Raw genomic sequence first — 17,968 nt, 5'->3', positions numbered from 1 at the left:
ATATCTAGAAAGTATTTTTTGTACACCTCTGTGTACAACGACGTATTAGGGTCAATTCAGGTAAGAAAAAAAAAGAGATTAAAGTATAAATTTGTGAGAAAAAGCTAAGTAATTATTAATTATTATGACATCAGTATGCATTCTACTTTCTACTCATGTTAGACCTGTTGCACATTTTATTATTATTATGGCCGTTTTCAGATAAATCTTTGAGATTGTAGTTTTTCTTTCTCGTACACGTGTGACTTTAATCTCAGAGAATATTTGAGCTTCTTTTTCTAGTTAATTGAGATTTATTTCCTCAGAATATTTCCTCCTCCCCTCAAAAAAGTAGAAAGCGACCACAATATGGGACAAAATACCCCTTAAAAAAACACTTAATCCTCCAAATATTTATGCACACATCCTCAACGTTATTTTACCAAATACACTAAATATAAAGTATAAATATCAAATGGTTATTAAAACCATTAATCATGCATGGAAGAGCAACATTTAAGGCTTCACTTTGGTCTGTCGAGGCTCATATTCAGTTATAAAAGGCAAATAACTTTATTAACTTTTCACTTTCATCTCAATAAGCGAAGCCAGTGCAGCTTTTAGAGATAAAGTAAAACTGAAAAGACAGAAATGTTTACGACTCCATTGAATGTCGGCCGGTATTTAAAAGAAGGGATTAGCACACCGAACATATTAGGACCAGTGAGGAGGACGGTTTAAACTCCCAGCAGCCACTGGGAGCTCCCTCAGAGACGGTGAAAACCAGTTTACCAGATGCAGGCGAGCCAGTGGGCCACCAGGCCGAACACGCAGACCAGCAGCACCAGGACGGCGGCGCCGTACTCCAGGTAGTGGTCCAGTTTGCGGGCGACCCGGCCCAGACGCAGCAGGCGGACCACCTTCAGGGAGCTGAACAGGCTGCTCATGCCCTGGGGGGGGGGAAGAGGGTAAACTATGACATCACTGGTAAAACACACCTGCACAGGTAGAACCAGAAGCTTCAGTTTGACTACTTTACTTTGCTGCAACACAGTTTTTATTAGAAAGTATATTTCTCATTGTTTGTGAGGACTTTGATTAAAGCTTTTGACAAAATGTCATTTACGAAATAATTGTGATGGATGTTGAAATGTGGCTCCGAATGCAATTTGCACACTTCAGCATCCATCAAAATTATGTGTAAATGACATTGTGTGTGTGTGTGTGTGTGTGTGTGTGTGTGTGTGTGTGTGTGTGTGTTATGACGCTGTGAGCTCTAGAGGAAGACACAAACAGTTAGTTACACAATCTATACTTTTCCTTCAAACCCAAACAGGAAGTAAACGCACGAGAGACCAGAACCCGCCTTCTTCCACCTGGACCTTGAACAAAGAGGTGTGTCCCAGGGTGGAGGCTACGGAGGGGAGGCGAGCTGCTCTCAGATCAGCCTCCACCTCCATCCTGACGCTCACTTTCAGCCTCCAGCTCTCCGTCTCCATCTTCCACCTTTGACCTCGCTGTAACCCCCGGCGACAGACCTGAGCGCCTCTCACGAGTTCACCCGGTGGCTCAAAGAGTTTTTACTACAGGAGGACCGATCATGAACAGGAAGTGACTGTATATGTCTCCGACCTGTCAATCACCTTGTAGCCCTGCCCCTAAATGACCATAATTTACTAAATGAACATCATTCTGTATTGAAGAAGACTTGAAACTAGAGATTGAGACCAAAAACTAATGTTTACAATGTTTACTGAGGGAATACATCAAGAGAAGTTCTTCTTAGACTTCTCTAGTCTGAATCTTCTGGTCTTACACTCCACAACGGGTCTTTATGTTAATGTCTTGTTGTGTGCCACCACTTGAAGTTTCCTTCTCTCCGTTATATTATGTCATCTAAAAGAAGAGTAAGAAAATCTAAATATTCAGAGCTATGCTCCCTCGTGTGGTTTAATTGGCTGCAAACGCAGACGACCTTTCTGCTCTTCACGTAACTTCTCTCCTGGAGGACGAGGAGGCGTTCAGGGCACATTGTAAAGACGGGAACACGAGCTGAGGTCTAATTATTGACTTGCAGTCCACAAAGACATGGAAGATATCTTTTTCAGTTGGTTTTCTTATTGTTAAACTGTATTAATAATCACTAGTTCATGTCTTTCATGAGACCAAATGCTATTAAACCAAATATACTTAGTTTGATGTTTATCCTCGTGTTTCAAATGTTGACAGGATTTAAAAAGACTAAACAAACAATAATAAACACATAAAGATAATGAGAGAAGTGGAGGTCGTGATTGTAGGCGCATTGCTCGCTCTTGACTCATCTCTTCTCATCTGTGTAGCTCCGTCCTGTTGCTGCTTCATTTGGAGGCATTTGCATGTGAGCCGGGAACCCGTCCCAAGTCCCAGGGGGGTCGGGGGGGTCGGTGGGGTCGGGGGGGGGGCCTTTGAAGCTGGTGGCTGGAGAGAGAGGCGGGTTTTGTGGCGTCAGAGGGAGGAGAGTTTCAGAACCGGCAGCAGGAGCCCGAGCTGAGGCCACGGGGCGTTCAAGTCCCCCTCAGCCTCGGGTGGTTTTTGTGGTGAGTTTAAAAAGGTCTCTCAACGCGGCGATAACGGCCGGAGTTGTTCGTGTTATTCGTCTTCATGAAGGTCGGCTGGTCTCACCCAGCATCCATAGCAACACCTACAAAAAAAATAAGCATCAAACGGCACTTTGGTAGTCATTTTAATCCAAACGGCGATCAGCTCCCTCAACCCAAGTTTTGTTCCGTGTGAAGACGGAAGCCCATTTTGTTTGTAACCAGCGGAAATTGACACGCTTTGCTGGACTTTCGTGGGAAAACGAGGACTTCTGGTTGTGCGAGGATGATGAAGGTTAACCGACATTGTTGTTTTCGGTTTAGCTCCTTCCACCAAAACGCCAAACTCCATGTGTTGTTATATTAATGCTTTCCAGTCTTCTTACCCTCCATCTCTCCGTGCTATCATGCAGAGTGTTCATACCCCCCCCCCCCCCCCACGGTGCACAGCTTCCTCCGGGGCTCTGTCATCTTGGCCGTGGCCGCGGCAACATGCACACCACGCAGAAAGGTCAGCCCGGATTAGACCTTTTCTGAGGCGCCGCTGCGCCTGCAGACGCCCGTCGTGAGCTCCTCGGTGACATCAGGTGGCTTCAGGACCCCCGTGGGTCGGGGGGGGGGTCGGGGGTGTTCTCCTCCTCACACCACCCCTGCTGCAACGTGATGCCTCCTCCTCGTGAGCGTCTTACATCATGTGTTGGACTTGTTCACGTCGATGTAACTCAGTTTGAGCCTCTGTGTGGGCGCTGGTCTCCCAAATATTACCAGTGAGGAACATTCCTTCACCTTAAAGAACGTGTTGGTGTGACTTCTTCTCGTCTGCACTGGTGAAGTAAACATTTTATTCAACGTCTTCATAGAAAACAGCATAAAGCATCGATTATATTTAGGTTTCTTTGGGCTGTTCGACACACAAACAAGCGATCTGAAGAATCATCGTACAGCATCGTAAGAAACAATCAGATGAATAGTCAACAGATCTTTTTCCAAACCATGACCAAAAACAACAACAATAAGACGGCGATCACGTGGTTATAAACATAGATTTCCCCTCTGCAGTACATTCAGCCAGATGAGGGGAGTCCTCCAATACAGGTGGGACCTGTGAGGTCCCCACAAAGCAGGTTTATATGTGTGTGTGTGTGTGTGTGTGTGTGTGTGTGTGTGTGTGTGTGTGTGTGTGTGTGTGTGTGTGTGTGTGTGTGTGTGTACGTCAGCGCCTGACTGTCGCCGACGCGGCGCGGCTTTCCAACTAAAAATACTTCCTGCAGAAGTTGGTGCTCAGCAAGTCGATAATAATCTGAGCTTTCTCCTTCCCACTGAGCCTGAAGGCCTCACCGCCCTCAGCCAGCACCGGTCCGAGGGACTCTGGACTGCGTTCACCCGCTTTAAAAGAAGATAAACAGCTGAGTCCACCTAGCGGGTAAAAGCTCCTGAACCCCGACACCAGGAGGATCCACAGTTCACACACACACTGAAACACTGAGTGTTCAACTGAGACTCGAGGGCTCGATATTGGCTGTAAATATAAATATTCAAGCCACTAATATCACAAACATAACACTTTTCTTTACTTGGGACACTTTGTTTAAGCACTCAATATGTTTGTTTGTCCAACTAAAAAAGAGGTAATGTATCCCAGGAGGGCCATTACGCTGCATAACCTTCCATAACAAACAATAACAAACAGGAAACACTCGTTTCTGATTGGCTGGACGTTGCTACATTTTATACATCCAGTAAAATCACAGTTGAACCTCTTTAACTTCTACATCCTTGCTCCAAGTACACTACAGACTACAGACTACCTCTTCCCCTTAAAGCAACTCAGTCCATCCTCTAAGTCAGTGGTTCTCAAATGGGGGAACGTGAAGGCACTCCAGTGAGATTTAAAACAAATATATTTAAAATTAGCATCCATTAAATAAAAAGCTTTGCTAAGGGGTACTCTGGTAAAAAGAAAAAAGGTTGAGAACCTCTGAACTAAGCGGCTCTCGGGCTTCTTTGTTCGGGTTAAAATATGCACGTTTGTTTTATAGTTATGAGATTACGTTACTCAATTATTAATCATTATCATTGTTTCCCAGTAAAAAAAAAAAAAGATCAACACCTCGTGGATCGGACAAGAAACTGTCCAGAAAAAAAAGATATTTCATTTGTGACTTTTATAGCTGCCGAAGAACAATTAAGTGTTTTGGTGTGATCGTCGTTCAGGACCAGAATAACAAGCTGAAGGAGGTGTGCAATAATTTAATGACGTAAAAAAAACTAATTTAATAGATGGTAAAAATGTTGTTGCTGGCAGCTTAATTACTGGTATTATTATTATTATTAAATAAGCGCCCTGTTGGCAGATGGAGATGCGCGCGCGCGCACACACACACACACACACACACACACACACACACACACACACACACACACACACACACACACACACACACGCACACACACACTCAAACACAACAATGGCCGTCTGTGCACGAACAAGCCCCCACAGCATGTGTTCACTAAAAGTTTTGTTTTTTTCTAATAAAACGACAAACACACACCCACTCGTGAAAATATTAAATGTTCAAACATTTGAAAAAGAATAAACTGAGAAAGGCCCGTGTGCAATAATCAATTTTTTTCTTCATTTCACATTTGACTTTCATTTAATTCATTTGGTGGGAAATCCGGTGGAAAAATCTCCTTTAATGGTCTTCAGGCGCCTGGATGTCCCATCATCAGGGCACTGGTCCCATCATCAGGGCACTGGTCCCAGTTCACTGGTCCCATCATCAGGGCACTGGTCCCAGTTCACTGGTCCCATCATCAGGGCACTGGTCCCAGTTCACTGGTCCCATCATCAGGGCACTGGTCCCAATTCACTGGTCCCATCATCATAGCACTGGTCCCAATTCACTGGTCCCATCATCAGGGCACTGGTCCCAGTTCACTGGTCCCATCATCAGGGCACTGGTCCCAGTTCACTGGTCCCATCATCAGGGCACTGGTCCCAATTCACTGGTCCCATCATCATAGCACTGGTCCCAGTTCACTGGTCCCATCATCAGGGCACTGGTCCCAATTCACTGGTCCCATCATCAGGGCACTGGTCCCAGTTCACTGGTCCCATCATCAGGGCACTGGTCCCAATTCACTGGTCCCATCATCATAGCACTGGTCCCAGTTGACTGGTCCCATCATCATAGCACTGGCCTCAATTCACTGGTCCCAGTTCACTGGTCCCATCATCAGTGCACTGGTCCCATCATCAGTGCACTGGTCCCATCATCAGGGCACTGGTCCCAGTTCACTGGTCCCACCATCAGTGCACTGGTCCCATCATCAGGGCACTGGTCCCAGTTCACTGGTCCCATCATCAGTGCACTGGTCCCATCATCAGTGCACTGGTCCCATCATCAGGGCACTGGTCCCAGTTCACTGGTCCCACCATCAGTGCACTGGTCCCATCATCAGGGCACTGGTCCCATCATCAGGGCACTGGTCCCAGTTCACTGGTCCCACCATCAGTGCACTGGTCCCATCATCAGGGCACTGGTCCCAATTCACTGGTCCCAGTTCAGTTCTCCATGCCAGCAGGTTTAAATACATAAACATGATTTTCCTCTGATGGGAATTGTCTTTTAAAAGTCTTTCGATAATGAAGCAAAACCGGTCGACACTGCAAAGTTAGGAGTGCCGATTACTTTCCACGTCCTCCGTTCCCTCAGTTTAAAAAACAAGAGCACTATAAATTATTAATCGGTAAACTTAATGAGCTTATTGGCTAATTACGGCACCTGCTGTCGTGTCTGGAACGAGACAAACAGACGCAGCAGGACACACAAACTAAAAGATAACTTCATTATTTCTAACTGGCTTTAAACACAAAGTACAGCTGAGGCTGTCGGGTGGGTTGTGATTCTGCACAGTTACACTTTATTAATAATATTATTATTATTATAATACGCATTGTTCTTTTCTGGGTGGATTTCCTCTGGACCAATCGGCAGACGGCTGGAAAAGGTTGCCACGACAACCCGGGGATTCATCCCCTCTTGAGACGACAATAATCGGCACTTCGTATCTACGACGCGCTTCATTCTGCAACGTCTTGACTTGCCCCAATACTCATTTTCACCGAACGGAGCCTGAACGCATCGTAGTGTAACTGAACAGGACCGTCGTTCGTTGGCCGTTAGCGATGCGGCTAACGTAACTAGCTCTCCTGTTCGAACAGTCAGAACTAAAACACGGAGAAGCAGAGTTCAGTTTTTTCTGGTCCACATGTCTGGAAAAAAGTTCCTGAAAGCTGCAGGTCTGCTTAGACTCTCAGAGACCCCCAGAGTCCCCCAGAGTCCCCCAGGGACCCTTGAAGACTTTTCTGTTGGCTGTTGCCTTTAATTGAACCAGATTTAAGGATAATAACGTCATGTGACTTAACAGGATCGTCGTTCGTTAGCCGTTAGCGATGCAGCTAACGTAACTAGCTCTCCTGGTCCAACAGTCAGAACTAAAACACGGAGAAGCAGAGTTAAAAAATGATGGTCCACATGCAGGTCTGCTTAGACCCTCAGAGACCCCCAGAGACCCCCAATTAATTGAACCAGATGTAAGGATAATAATCCATGTCTGCACTTCATCACTGTATTATATCTCCTAAACTCTCTGCAACTTGTCTTCTATTTTTAGCTTCTAATGTTTAAATGAATGTTTTTAAATCTTCTTTTCTTTTGCATTGTGTTTAATGGTTTTAAGTGAATCACCTTGAGCTCTACAAATAAACTTGCCTTGCAACGCTGATGTGATGAACTGTCCCCTCCACCACCAGAAAACATGCACACTTTCCCTCCAGCCAATCAGAGCAGAGAACGCCATCTTCCAACACAACCGTACCTCGTCGACGTTCTCGAAGGCGTTGATGATGTCGTACGGCAGGCAGGACAGCAGGTCGATGACGAACCAGGTCTTCAGGTAGTTCATGCGGATGAGCTTGGGGTCGGAGATGACCTCGCCGCCGGGCCCCACGAAGGTGGTGTGGAAGTTGAGGACGATGTCCACCAGGAAGATGACGTCCACCACGCTGTCCAGCACCAGCCACACGATGTTGTTCTGCTTGGTCTTGAAGGAGACGTTGTAGGGCACCATGATGGCCGTGTAGAAGGTGAGGATGAGGATGACCCAGTCCCAGGTGGTCTTGAAGGTGCAGTAGTGCAGGATGATGTGGGGGGGCGTCTTGGGGGCCTCCTGCTTGTACTGCGGGAGGATGTCGGAGTTCAGCTGCAAAACCTGGAGAGAATGAAAATCAGGACCGAAAATATATATTATAGATAGATGGACGAGAGTATGCTCATTTTCTTGTATCTACAGATCATTTAACTTGATCTAAATAATCAAAGTTGAGGTTTAAAATCAATAAAGATCCTGTAGATGGAAGACCTGTCACTCTGTTGGAGTTGTCGGGACAACAAGACTCACGGTTTTTCGTTGGTGTTACGGAGTGAAGCTCCTCTTCGCTCATAAACAATCTTTGGCTCAAATCAGATTAAAATTCAAGTTTTTTTAAGAAGTGAAAGAAATGAAATGCAGGTAAAAAGTAAGACTACTCCTTTCAGTCTAGCCACATTCACCTGCTGCTCGGTGTGTGTGTGTGTGTGTGTGTGTGTGTGTGTGTAGCCAGACAGCAGCAGGGGAAATAGATAGAAAAGTATATTAAAATTTGTGATGTTTTTTCCGCTCCAGTTCTGTTTTCATCTCTTTTGTTTGTGTGTGACGGAAACTGCATCGAGAATAAATCTGGCCTGAAAAAACTTTATTCTTTGTTTGCATCGACCTGCAATTTATAAAACACGATTATAAATCACACTTGTTTCATCTTAAATATCAGCTACTGTACTTTTACTGTAGTACTTATTTTAATTTTAACTGCGTTTGACAATTAAAAACAGATAATACTATTTTAGATAATACTGAAATAATGTTTAAACTATTTCCACTTCTAGTAGTGAGTTACTGCTCATACAGCTAGTAGTACTGTACTACAGTAGTACTACAGTACTACAGTACTACAGTAGTACAGTACTGTAGTAGTACTGTAGTATTACAGTACTACTACAGTACTACTGTAGTAGTACAGTAGTAGTACTGTAATACTACAGTACTACTGTAGTACTACTGTAGTATATTGCTACAAGTTGTTTGGCTATTAGTCATAACACTTATAATATAACTAATATATATAATATATAAAATAACTAATATATATATATATATATAATATAATATATAAAATATATATAATATATATAATATAATATAATATATCAAATATAATATATATATATATATATATATATATAATATATATATATACATATATATATTATATATATATATATAATATAACTATAATTACTATCATTCCTGCTGCCGTTAGCATTTTTGTTGGCGAACCTCCAGATTCATTTAATCTGTGGTTGTTGAACCCATTTAGTCCTCCAGTGGGACTCTGATGTGGAGCTGAGGCTCAACAGCAGGCCCCACATCATCAGAGCTGTCAATCAAACAGCGCCCTGGTCAAGGAGCAGCACCGCCGCTCACATTGGGAGCCCAGCGGCATTGTGGGGGCACGAGAAGAGAAAGAAGAGAAAAGAGTGCGACACTCGACAGAAGACGCCTGCTGCTCCTTCGATGGATCACCTGCGTTTATCTATTGATGTTACGCAACACTCTCCCATCCAGCAGCATGCTGGGAAAAAAGAGGGTGCATCAGCTTAACTTTATTACGCCTTTACACTCTGCTCTTCCTTTCCTCCACATCTCATCTCCTACCTCCTTCTTTCCTTCACTACATGCACACGTTCCCTTCCTCGCCTCTTAACTTCAGGTTCTGTTGTATATTATTTCGGGGTTGTTACAGTTATGAGTGTCTGACTTGTAAATAGCCCTCATAACAATATCTGAGGACTAATTACAACTGGAAACTGAAGATTAAATAAACATGGACGCCTCACTTCAGCCACAAGTCTGTTTTATGTCATTTAACTTAATTTGAATTGATATATTCTGATAATGCAAAATTCACAGTAGAATTAGACCGTAGTCTTTATTATTAGTTAGGATACAGGAATATAAACAGATAATTATAATATAATGTAATATTTGTCAACACAACAACAACAAACTTAAACTTATCCTTGTGCTTATAGCTACCTTTTCATTTATTTATTATATGATGCTTATAAAGATAGAAATAATAATTATTGAATATAGAAGAAACCAAGTTATTATATTATAAGTTATTATATTTTGTGTTTTTAATGTATAAAAAGGAGTCCAGTGCTTTAAGATGTCCATACATATACGTCAAAAGATATATTATTTTTAATTGATTGTCAAAATTCTTGAAATCTTTCAAACCACACATGTTTCAGGTTCCAAGGGTTTCCTTCTCTTCTTTCCTTTTGCCTCCTCCTTCACTCCCTCCCTCTCTCTCTCTCTCTCTCTCTCTCTCTCTCTCTCTCTCTCTCTCTCTCTCTCTCTCTCTCTCTCTCTCTCTCTCTCTCTCTCTCTCTGTGCCTATTTACATTTTCTTTCCTCCCTCATTTTGCATCTTTCCTTTCTCTCTCTCTCCTCTCCTCCTCCCCCTCATCCCCTTTAAGAACGCCTTTAAAAATTATTATATTTTTTCACTTCTCGCCTTAATGTTGTAAGCGGAGATAAAAACTCAAACAAATTCAGATTAACAGGCGACACACCTCCAACTCAAAGGTTCATGAATAAAACAGGCGGGCGAAGAAGAAAAGAAAAAGACACCAAATTCCATTTTCTAAATTTCTATCTGCAGTCACAATCATTCAGAGTGCCCACGGCCGCCTGCTTCCATCCCCCCAACGAACATGAAATATTAATGTCGGCCTGCAGTCCCCGGGAGCACGGCGCTCCCGGGAAGAGAAAGCTCTGCAGCTTCGGGGGAAGTTGGCGTGTGAGTGGAAGTGGAAGTGGAGGAAAGTGGGGTAGAGGATGGATGTATATGGAGGGCGTGGTTCTGTCTGACAACAGTGCAACAGTATGTTGAAGCGCCCGCATCCGTGCGAATGCTTTAAAACTCACCGATGGTAGAATGGTTTCAATGTGGTACTTAATGTTTTATGTGAGGATTTATTTGTGCAGAAATGATGTTCAGAGCAGAGAGTTGCTACGTTGGCGTGTTTGCAGTGTGTGTGTGTGTGTGTGTGTGTGTGTGTGTGTGTGTGCAGCGCTAGCTTCCGGGTGACCTCACCTGTCGAAAATACTGTTGGTATCTTGTTCATTGACTGCAACACTGAAGTCAAGTTTGGAGCTCAATCCTGCAAGTTTAGGACGTTGTTTTCCTATTTTAGCTTTTTTTAGAAACTGAACCATAAAAACGATAATAAACACATATCTTTTAGCAGATTGCTACTAGTCTACCTTATGTTATGCTTCATGCTTTGTCATCAGATTTTGGATTGGTACGAACTTATCTTAACTCTTGTTTTGTAAACATTGTGCCGTGTTGGTTTACTATATCTTGATCTTAATCTGTTCCGTTAACTGAGGCTGCAAACAAGAGTGTAACACTGCAGTAACGCTGCAGTAACGGTGTAACAACGATGCTGTAACGCTGCAGTAACACTGTAGTAACGATGCTGTAACAATGCTGCAGTAACGCTGTAGTAACGCTGCAATAACACTGTAGTAACGCTGCAATAACACTGTCGTAACACTGTAGTAACGATCCTGTAACAACGATGCGGTAACGATGTAGTAACGCTGCAGTAACACTGTAGTAACGATGTAATAGCGCTTTAGTAACGCTGTAGTAACAATGTAGTAACGCTGTAGTAACAATGTAGTAACGCTCTAATAACAATGTAGTAACGCTGTCGTAACGCTCTAGTAATGCTGCAGTAACGCTGTAGTAACGATGTAATAGCGCTCTAGTAACGCTGTAGTAACGCTGTAGTAACAATGTAGTAACGCTCTAGTAAAGTAACGCTCTAGTAAAGTAACGCTCTAGTAACGCTCTAGTAACGCTGCAATAACACTGTCGTAACACTGTAGTAACGATCCTGTAACAACGATGCGGTAACGATGTAGTAACGCTGCAGTAACGCTGTAGTAACGATGTAATAGCGCTGTAGTAACAATGTAGTAACGCTGTAGTAACAATGTAGTGACACTAATAACAATGTAGTAACGCTCTAGTAACGCTGTAGTAACGATGCTGTAACGCTGTCGTAACGCTCTAGTAACGCTGCAGTAACGCTCTAGTAACGCTGCAGTAACGCTGTAGTAACGCTCTAGTAACGCTCTAGTAACGCTGCAGTAACGCTGTAGTAACGATGTAGTAACGCTCTAGTAACAATGTAGTAACGCTCTAGTAACAATGTAGTAACGCTCTAGTAACGATGTAGTAACGCTCTAGTAACGATGCTGTAACGCTGTAGTAACGATGCGGTGATGCTGTAGTAACAATGTAGTAACAATGTAGTAACGCTCTAGTAACGCTGTAGTAACAATGTAGTAACGCTCTAGTAACAATGTAGTAACGCTCTAGTAACAATGTAGTAACGCTCTAGTAACGATGTAGTAACGCTCTAGTAACGATGCTGTAACGCTGTAGTAACGATGCGGTGATGCTGTAGTAACGATGTAGTAACGCTGTAGTAACGCTCTAGTAACGATGTAGTAACACTATAGTAACGATGCGGTGATGCTGTAGTAACGCTGTAGTAACGATGCTGTAACACTATTGTAACGATGCGGTGATGCTGTAGTAACGCTGTAGTAACGCTGTAGTAACGATGCTGTAACACTATAGTAACGATGCGGTGATGCTGTAGTAACGCTGTAGTAACGATGCTGTAACACTATAGTAACGATGCGGTGATGCTGTAGTAACGCTGTAGTAACGCTGTAGTAACACTATAGTAACGATGCGGTGATGCTGTAGTAACGATGCTGTAACACTATAGTAACGATGCGGTGATGCTGTAGTAACGCTGTAGTAACGATGCTGTAACACTATAGTAACGATGCGGTGATGCTGTAGTAACGCTGTAGTAACGATGCTGTAACACTATAGTAACGATGCGGTGATGCTGTAGTAACGCTGTAGTAACGCTGTAGTAACACTATAGTAACGATGCGGTGATGCTGTAGTAACGATGCTGTAACACTATAGTAACGATGCGGTGATGCTGTAGTAACGCTGTGATCTAGCTGGAAGCTCTGGACAGCTCGTGGACCTTGAGTTTCACTAGTGAGAGAAAACTGTGAACTCGGTCATGAAGCAGAAATACTTGGTTTCTATAGTGACCCGAGTATAATTCCCAGTATGAGGTGTCAAAGAGTAAGTATGTGTGAGTGTGTGTGAGTGTGCATGCTCTGTATGTGTGTGTGAGTGTGCATGCTCTGTATGTGTGTGTGAGTGTGCATGCTCTGTATGTGTGTGTGAGTGTGCATGCTCTGTATGTGTGTGTGAGTGTGCATGCTCTGTATGTGTGCGTGTGCATGCTCTGTATGTGTAAGTGCGAGTGTGTGTGCGTGTGCATGCTCTGTAAGTGTAAGTGTGTGTGTGCGTGTGCATGCTCTGTATGTGTAAGTGTGTGTGCGTGTGCATGCTCTGTATGTGTAAGTGTGTGTGTAAGTGTGTGTGTGCGTGTGCATGCTTTGTATGTGTGAGTGTGTGTGTGCGTGTGCATGCTCTGTATGTGTAAGTGTGTGTATGTGTGCGTGTGCATGCTCTGTATGTGTAAGTGTGTGTATGTGTGTGTGTGCATGCTCTGTATGTGTGAGTGTGTGTGTGCATGCTCTGTATGTGTAAGTGTGTGTATGTGTGCGTGTGCATGCTCTGTATGTGTAAGTGTGTGTATGTGTGCGTGTGCATGCTCTGTATGTGTAAGTGTGTGTATGTGTGCGTGTGCATGCTCTGTATGTGTAAGTGCGAGTGTGTGTATGTGTGCGTGCTGTGTGTGAGTCTTCGTGCCCTCACCTCTGCCAGTCTGGAGGGCTTGTGGCTGACTTCAGGCTTGTCTATGGGAGCCAGCTTCGGCAGCGTGTTGCGGTTGTTGGTGAGCGCCCGTGTCAGCCGCGCAAACTTGGTCCATCCTGCAGGAATGAGACATTGAACACAGTTCACACCACATTCATCAACCAAGTCCTCTGCACACAAACACCGGTACGGTTCCCCGTGTCACCGCTCCAATGGGGACGCACCGGAGTTACTAAATATTCCCACAGCTCCCATTTGCACTTGCCACTGGCAGGGAAGTGTGTCCCCACTCGGTAGTTCATATTTACAATAAACCCGACACGGTGTGAATGCAAACACCCACCCCGCAGAACGTGTCCTTGAACACATCTACATCTCCACCAGCTGCAGGGTTTCTGTCCCATGTGGTCCGACCTTCATGTCAATACCACACGACCTATACATTTAGCATATGCTTGTTTTGTAAGAAAAAAAGAGCGCTTGTGGGTGCAGGGGGGAGGCTACTGTCTGTAGGTATCAAACTCTTGTGTAACATGTCTGCGAGCTGGTCAACGGGGCTCACAAGTACTTTTCTCTGGGCACACGGCTGCATCGAATACCTCACATGCATGAGAAGAGCTCTGTAAACTAAATGAGTCGTCTTGGCCGAGAGAAAAATAGAGAGAATATCTTTCAATTGGGAAAATTGTAATTACTATTTTTATTTAATGTCCGGAGACGAAGACGAGCGTTAAAAAAAAAAAAACAGCTGACCGGTCGTGTGAGTTAGATGTTCACTACTTCAGAATTTATTCTGCAAAAGCGTTTCCGTGATGCATTTAGTGCATCAACTCTTTTCTTTGACAAGTACGAAAAAAAATAAAATAAAGTGAGCTTTAAAACTTCACAAATGCCAAAGTTCTATCTCGTAACCTATGAGTTACGTAAGTAACAGTAAAACTTGTATTAAATATTTAACAAAAGCGTTACAAAGGCAACGTTACATAAGACCGTTGGTTTCACACAGGACACAGACGGCATCTCCTGGGTGAAAGTCAGCTGTTTGTTTGTTTGTTTTTACCCATAATGCACTTATGCGTCAGGAAAATGACGAGCAGTCGAATAAGTTTAAGAACAGACTCATCACTCGTCTTTTAAACGCAAACAAGAAAATCTACGTTTTTATTTATTTAAATATTAAACAAATGTTTATCTGCTGAAATTAACTAGAAACGAGGAGCCTAAAATCCTTAAAGGGATACGTTAGGCTTAAATTCTTCAAACCGACTGTACATTTTATATTTTGCATCCTGATAAAAGTTCTTGTACTTTCTGCCTTTAATTAAAAGTTTCTTCTTGTAACTTTATTTTTTTCATATCAGAGTGATTAATATACTCTCGTATTGGAGGCCAATAAGCATTTTATCATACAGTGCTATTTACATAAAGCCTATTATAAATGAAGTGGAAATGCATTGCAAGCATTGTGAGGAAAGATGCTTTGGGTTTCTTCCTCCTGTCCAGTGTGTCACAGCATCATCATCATCATCATCATCATCATCATAAATCATCATTGTCAATCTAATAAATAATAACGGCCCGTTTTCTGGCCACACCTGTGTTACAAGTTTGAAAAGACGGCTGCTCTAAAAATAAAATCTAAATGATTGAACGGGCAGAGAGAAGCTCAGAAGTAGAGCAGTCACGGGAGTAAAGAGCTTTGAACCCTGAACACTTTCCTCTGAACCGTTCACTCCCGTGTGTTCACGTGTTCACTCCCGTGCGTTCACTCCTGTGTGTCCCGTGTGTTCACTCCCGTGTGTTCATGTGTTCACTCCTGTGTGTCCCGTGTGTTCACTCCCGTGTGTTCACTCCCGTGTGTTCATGTGTTCACTCCTGTGTGTCCCGTGTGTTCACTCCCGTGTGTTCACTCCCGTGTGTTCACTCCCGTGTGTTCACTCCCGTGTGTCCTGTGTGTTCACTCCCGTGCGTTCACTCCTGTGTGTCCTGTGTGTTCACTCCCGTGCGTTCAATCCCGTGTGTTCACTCCCGTGTGTTCACTCCAGTGCGTTCACTCCCGTGCGTCTCCCGTGCGTTCACTCCTGTGTGTCCTGTGTGTTCACTCCCGTGCGTTCACTCCTGTGTGTCCCGTGTGTTCACTCCCGTGTGTTCACTCCCGTGTGTTCATGTGTTCACTCCTGTGTGTCCCGTGTGTTCACTCCCGTGTGTTCACTCCCGTGTGTTCACTCCAGTGCATTCACTCCTGTGTGTCCTGTGTGTTCACTCCCGTGCGTTCACTCCCGTGCGTTCAATCCCGTGTGTTCACTCCTGTGTGTTCACTCCCGTGTGTTCACTCCCGTGTGTTCACTCCAGTGTGTTCACTCCAGTGTGTTCACTCCAGTGCGTTCACTCCCGTGCGTTCACTCCCGTGCGTTCACTCCTGTGCGTTCACTCCGGTGTGTCCTAGGTGTTCACTCCCGTGCGTTCACTCCCGTGTGTCCTAGGTGTTCACTCCCGTGTGTTCACTCCCGTGTGTTCATGTGTTCACTCTCGTGTGTTCACTCCCGTGCGTTCACTCCCATGCGTTCACTCCTGTGTGTTCATGTGTTCACTCCCGTGTGTTCACTCCTGTGTGTTCATTCCAGTGCGTTCACTCCTGTGTGTTCATGTGTTCACTCCTGTGCGTTCACTCCCGTGTGTCTTAGGTGTTCACTCCCGTGTGTTCACTCCTGTGTGTTCACTCCTGTGTGTCCTAGGTGTTCACTCCCGTGTGTTCACTCCTGTGTGTCCTAGGTGTTCACTCCCGTGTGTTCACTCCTGTGTGTTCACTCCTGTGTGTCCTAGGTGTTCACTCCCGTGTGTTCACTCCCGTGCGTTCACTCCCATGCGTTCACTCCCGTGTGTTCATGTGTTCACTCCCGTGTGTTCACTCCAGTGCGTTCACTCCCGTGTGTTCATGTGTTCACTCCCGTGCGTTCACTCCCGTGTGTCCTAGGTGTTCACTCCCGTGCGTTCACTCCCGTGCGTTCACTCCCGTGCGTTCACTCCCGTGCGTTCACTCCCGTGTGTCCTAGGTGTTCACTCCAGTGTGTTCACTCCTGTGTGTTCACTCCCGTGTGTCCTAGGTGTTCACTCCCGTGTGTTCACTCCTGTGTGTTCACTCCCGTGTGTTCACTCCTGTGTGTTCATGTGTTCACTCCCGTGTGTCCTGCGTGTAGAACCTTTTGTAAAGATAGGACCTTTAAAAAAAAAAAAAAAGGTGTAACTGTTCTGGATAGTGAGGGTTCTGTGAGAACCTTTACACATCTCCACCCAGAACCCTCTCTGGAGGTTCTATCCAGAACCTTTCCACCTTTTGTACGGGTTCTACCTAGAACCCATGGATTTAATCTAGACCCTCAAAAGGACCGGGGGTGATGTGGTGCAGCGGGACCCACAAGAATTCTGGTTCCCAATAATAAAGAACAAAGCCGAGTCACTCTTCTCTACTTGTGCCACTGTTCGGCTAAATTAAAGTTTTATTTGTCAAACATCAACGTGCGTTTCATTTGTAATGTTTATATCTGATAACAGAACCATGTTTCCTGTAACGTAATGAGAGTAGTGTCTTTAAATCTATAACACTAGAATAAAAAAAGTCTTGTTTTACTTTGAATATTGAATATTTATTTGATCCGTTATGCTAAAGTTATCCAACGTTTGACAGAGAAAAGCTGTAAAACCTCTGCATGTGCTTTTAAACGCGTCTTCATTCACGTAGATAACGAAGCTCGTTTCTTCACTTTAAAGCCACACATGCTAACTGCCGAGTCTGGTTCACTTTCACCGGAGCAGAAAGTCGACACAGGACTTATTTATTAGTCATTACTCCATTTAATAAAGCCAAAGGGCTGAAGCGCCTTCTCTCCGACCGCCTATGCAGTAGCGCAGGCTGCATGATTCCCTGTATCGTGTGCATGCATTACAGAGCACCGTAAACCTAACGCACGACCGTCTGACCGGAAAACCCAGAAGCACTTTCATCACGGCGGGGAGGCGGAGGAACTTGTCTCGGGTGGCGCCGGTGTAGATACGTACCGACAGGTCTCAAACCACCGGCACAGGAGGACCAAAGAGCGTGAAGGGGAGCTGCAGGACAAGTACAGAAGAGGTCCTTCTTCTTGTTATTATTCACGGTTAAGAGCAACGCTGCTGCTGCAAGAAGGCTCGACTTATCAGACTGCAGCACAATGGAAGTGGGCTAAAAATAACGGGAGCAGCACGGCGGCACGCACCTCGGACATTTCAGCCATTTTAACACGCACGCTCTGCAAAAGCTATCCCTCTACAGCGATCTTTAACGTGTAGCAGTGGTGGAAACGTGGGCTTACTGCTCTGGCTGGGAGGTTAAAGCAAAGTTCAGGAGGTCAGGAGGTCATCACACGGA

The 17,968-nt window shown here is 44.5% G+C and overlaps 1 protein-coding gene across 1 annotated transcript in view; it reads right to left on the bottom strand.

Moving 5' to 3' along the window:
- kcnh5b (potassium voltage-gated channel, subfamily H (eag-related), member 5b) overlaps positions 1-17,968 on the bottom strand; it is a 112,465-nt gene that overhangs the window by 65,276 nt on the left and 29,221 nt on the right. Inside the window, exons 5-7 of the mRNA XM_034562786.1 lie at positions 13,564-13,679; positions 7,443-7,835; positions 772-929 (exon numbers count right to left, since the gene is read on the bottom strand). Coding sequence (XP_034418677.1) covers positions 772-929; positions 7,443-7,835; positions 13,564-13,679 — 667 coding nt within the window. The remainder of the gene's footprint in view (positions 1-771; positions 930-7,442; positions 7,836-13,563; positions 13,680-17,968) is intronic.

The sequence above is a fragment of the Cyclopterus lumpus genome, chromosome 22 (assembly GCF_009769545.1).
Source record: "Cyclopterus lumpus isolate fCycLum1 chromosome 22, fCycLum1.pri, whole genome shotgun sequence".
Lineage (NCBI taxonomy): Eukaryota > Metazoa > Chordata > Actinopteri > Perciformes > Cyclopteridae > Cyclopterus > Cyclopterus lumpus.
This window is presented reverse-complemented; position numbering and strand designations above follow the sequence as displayed.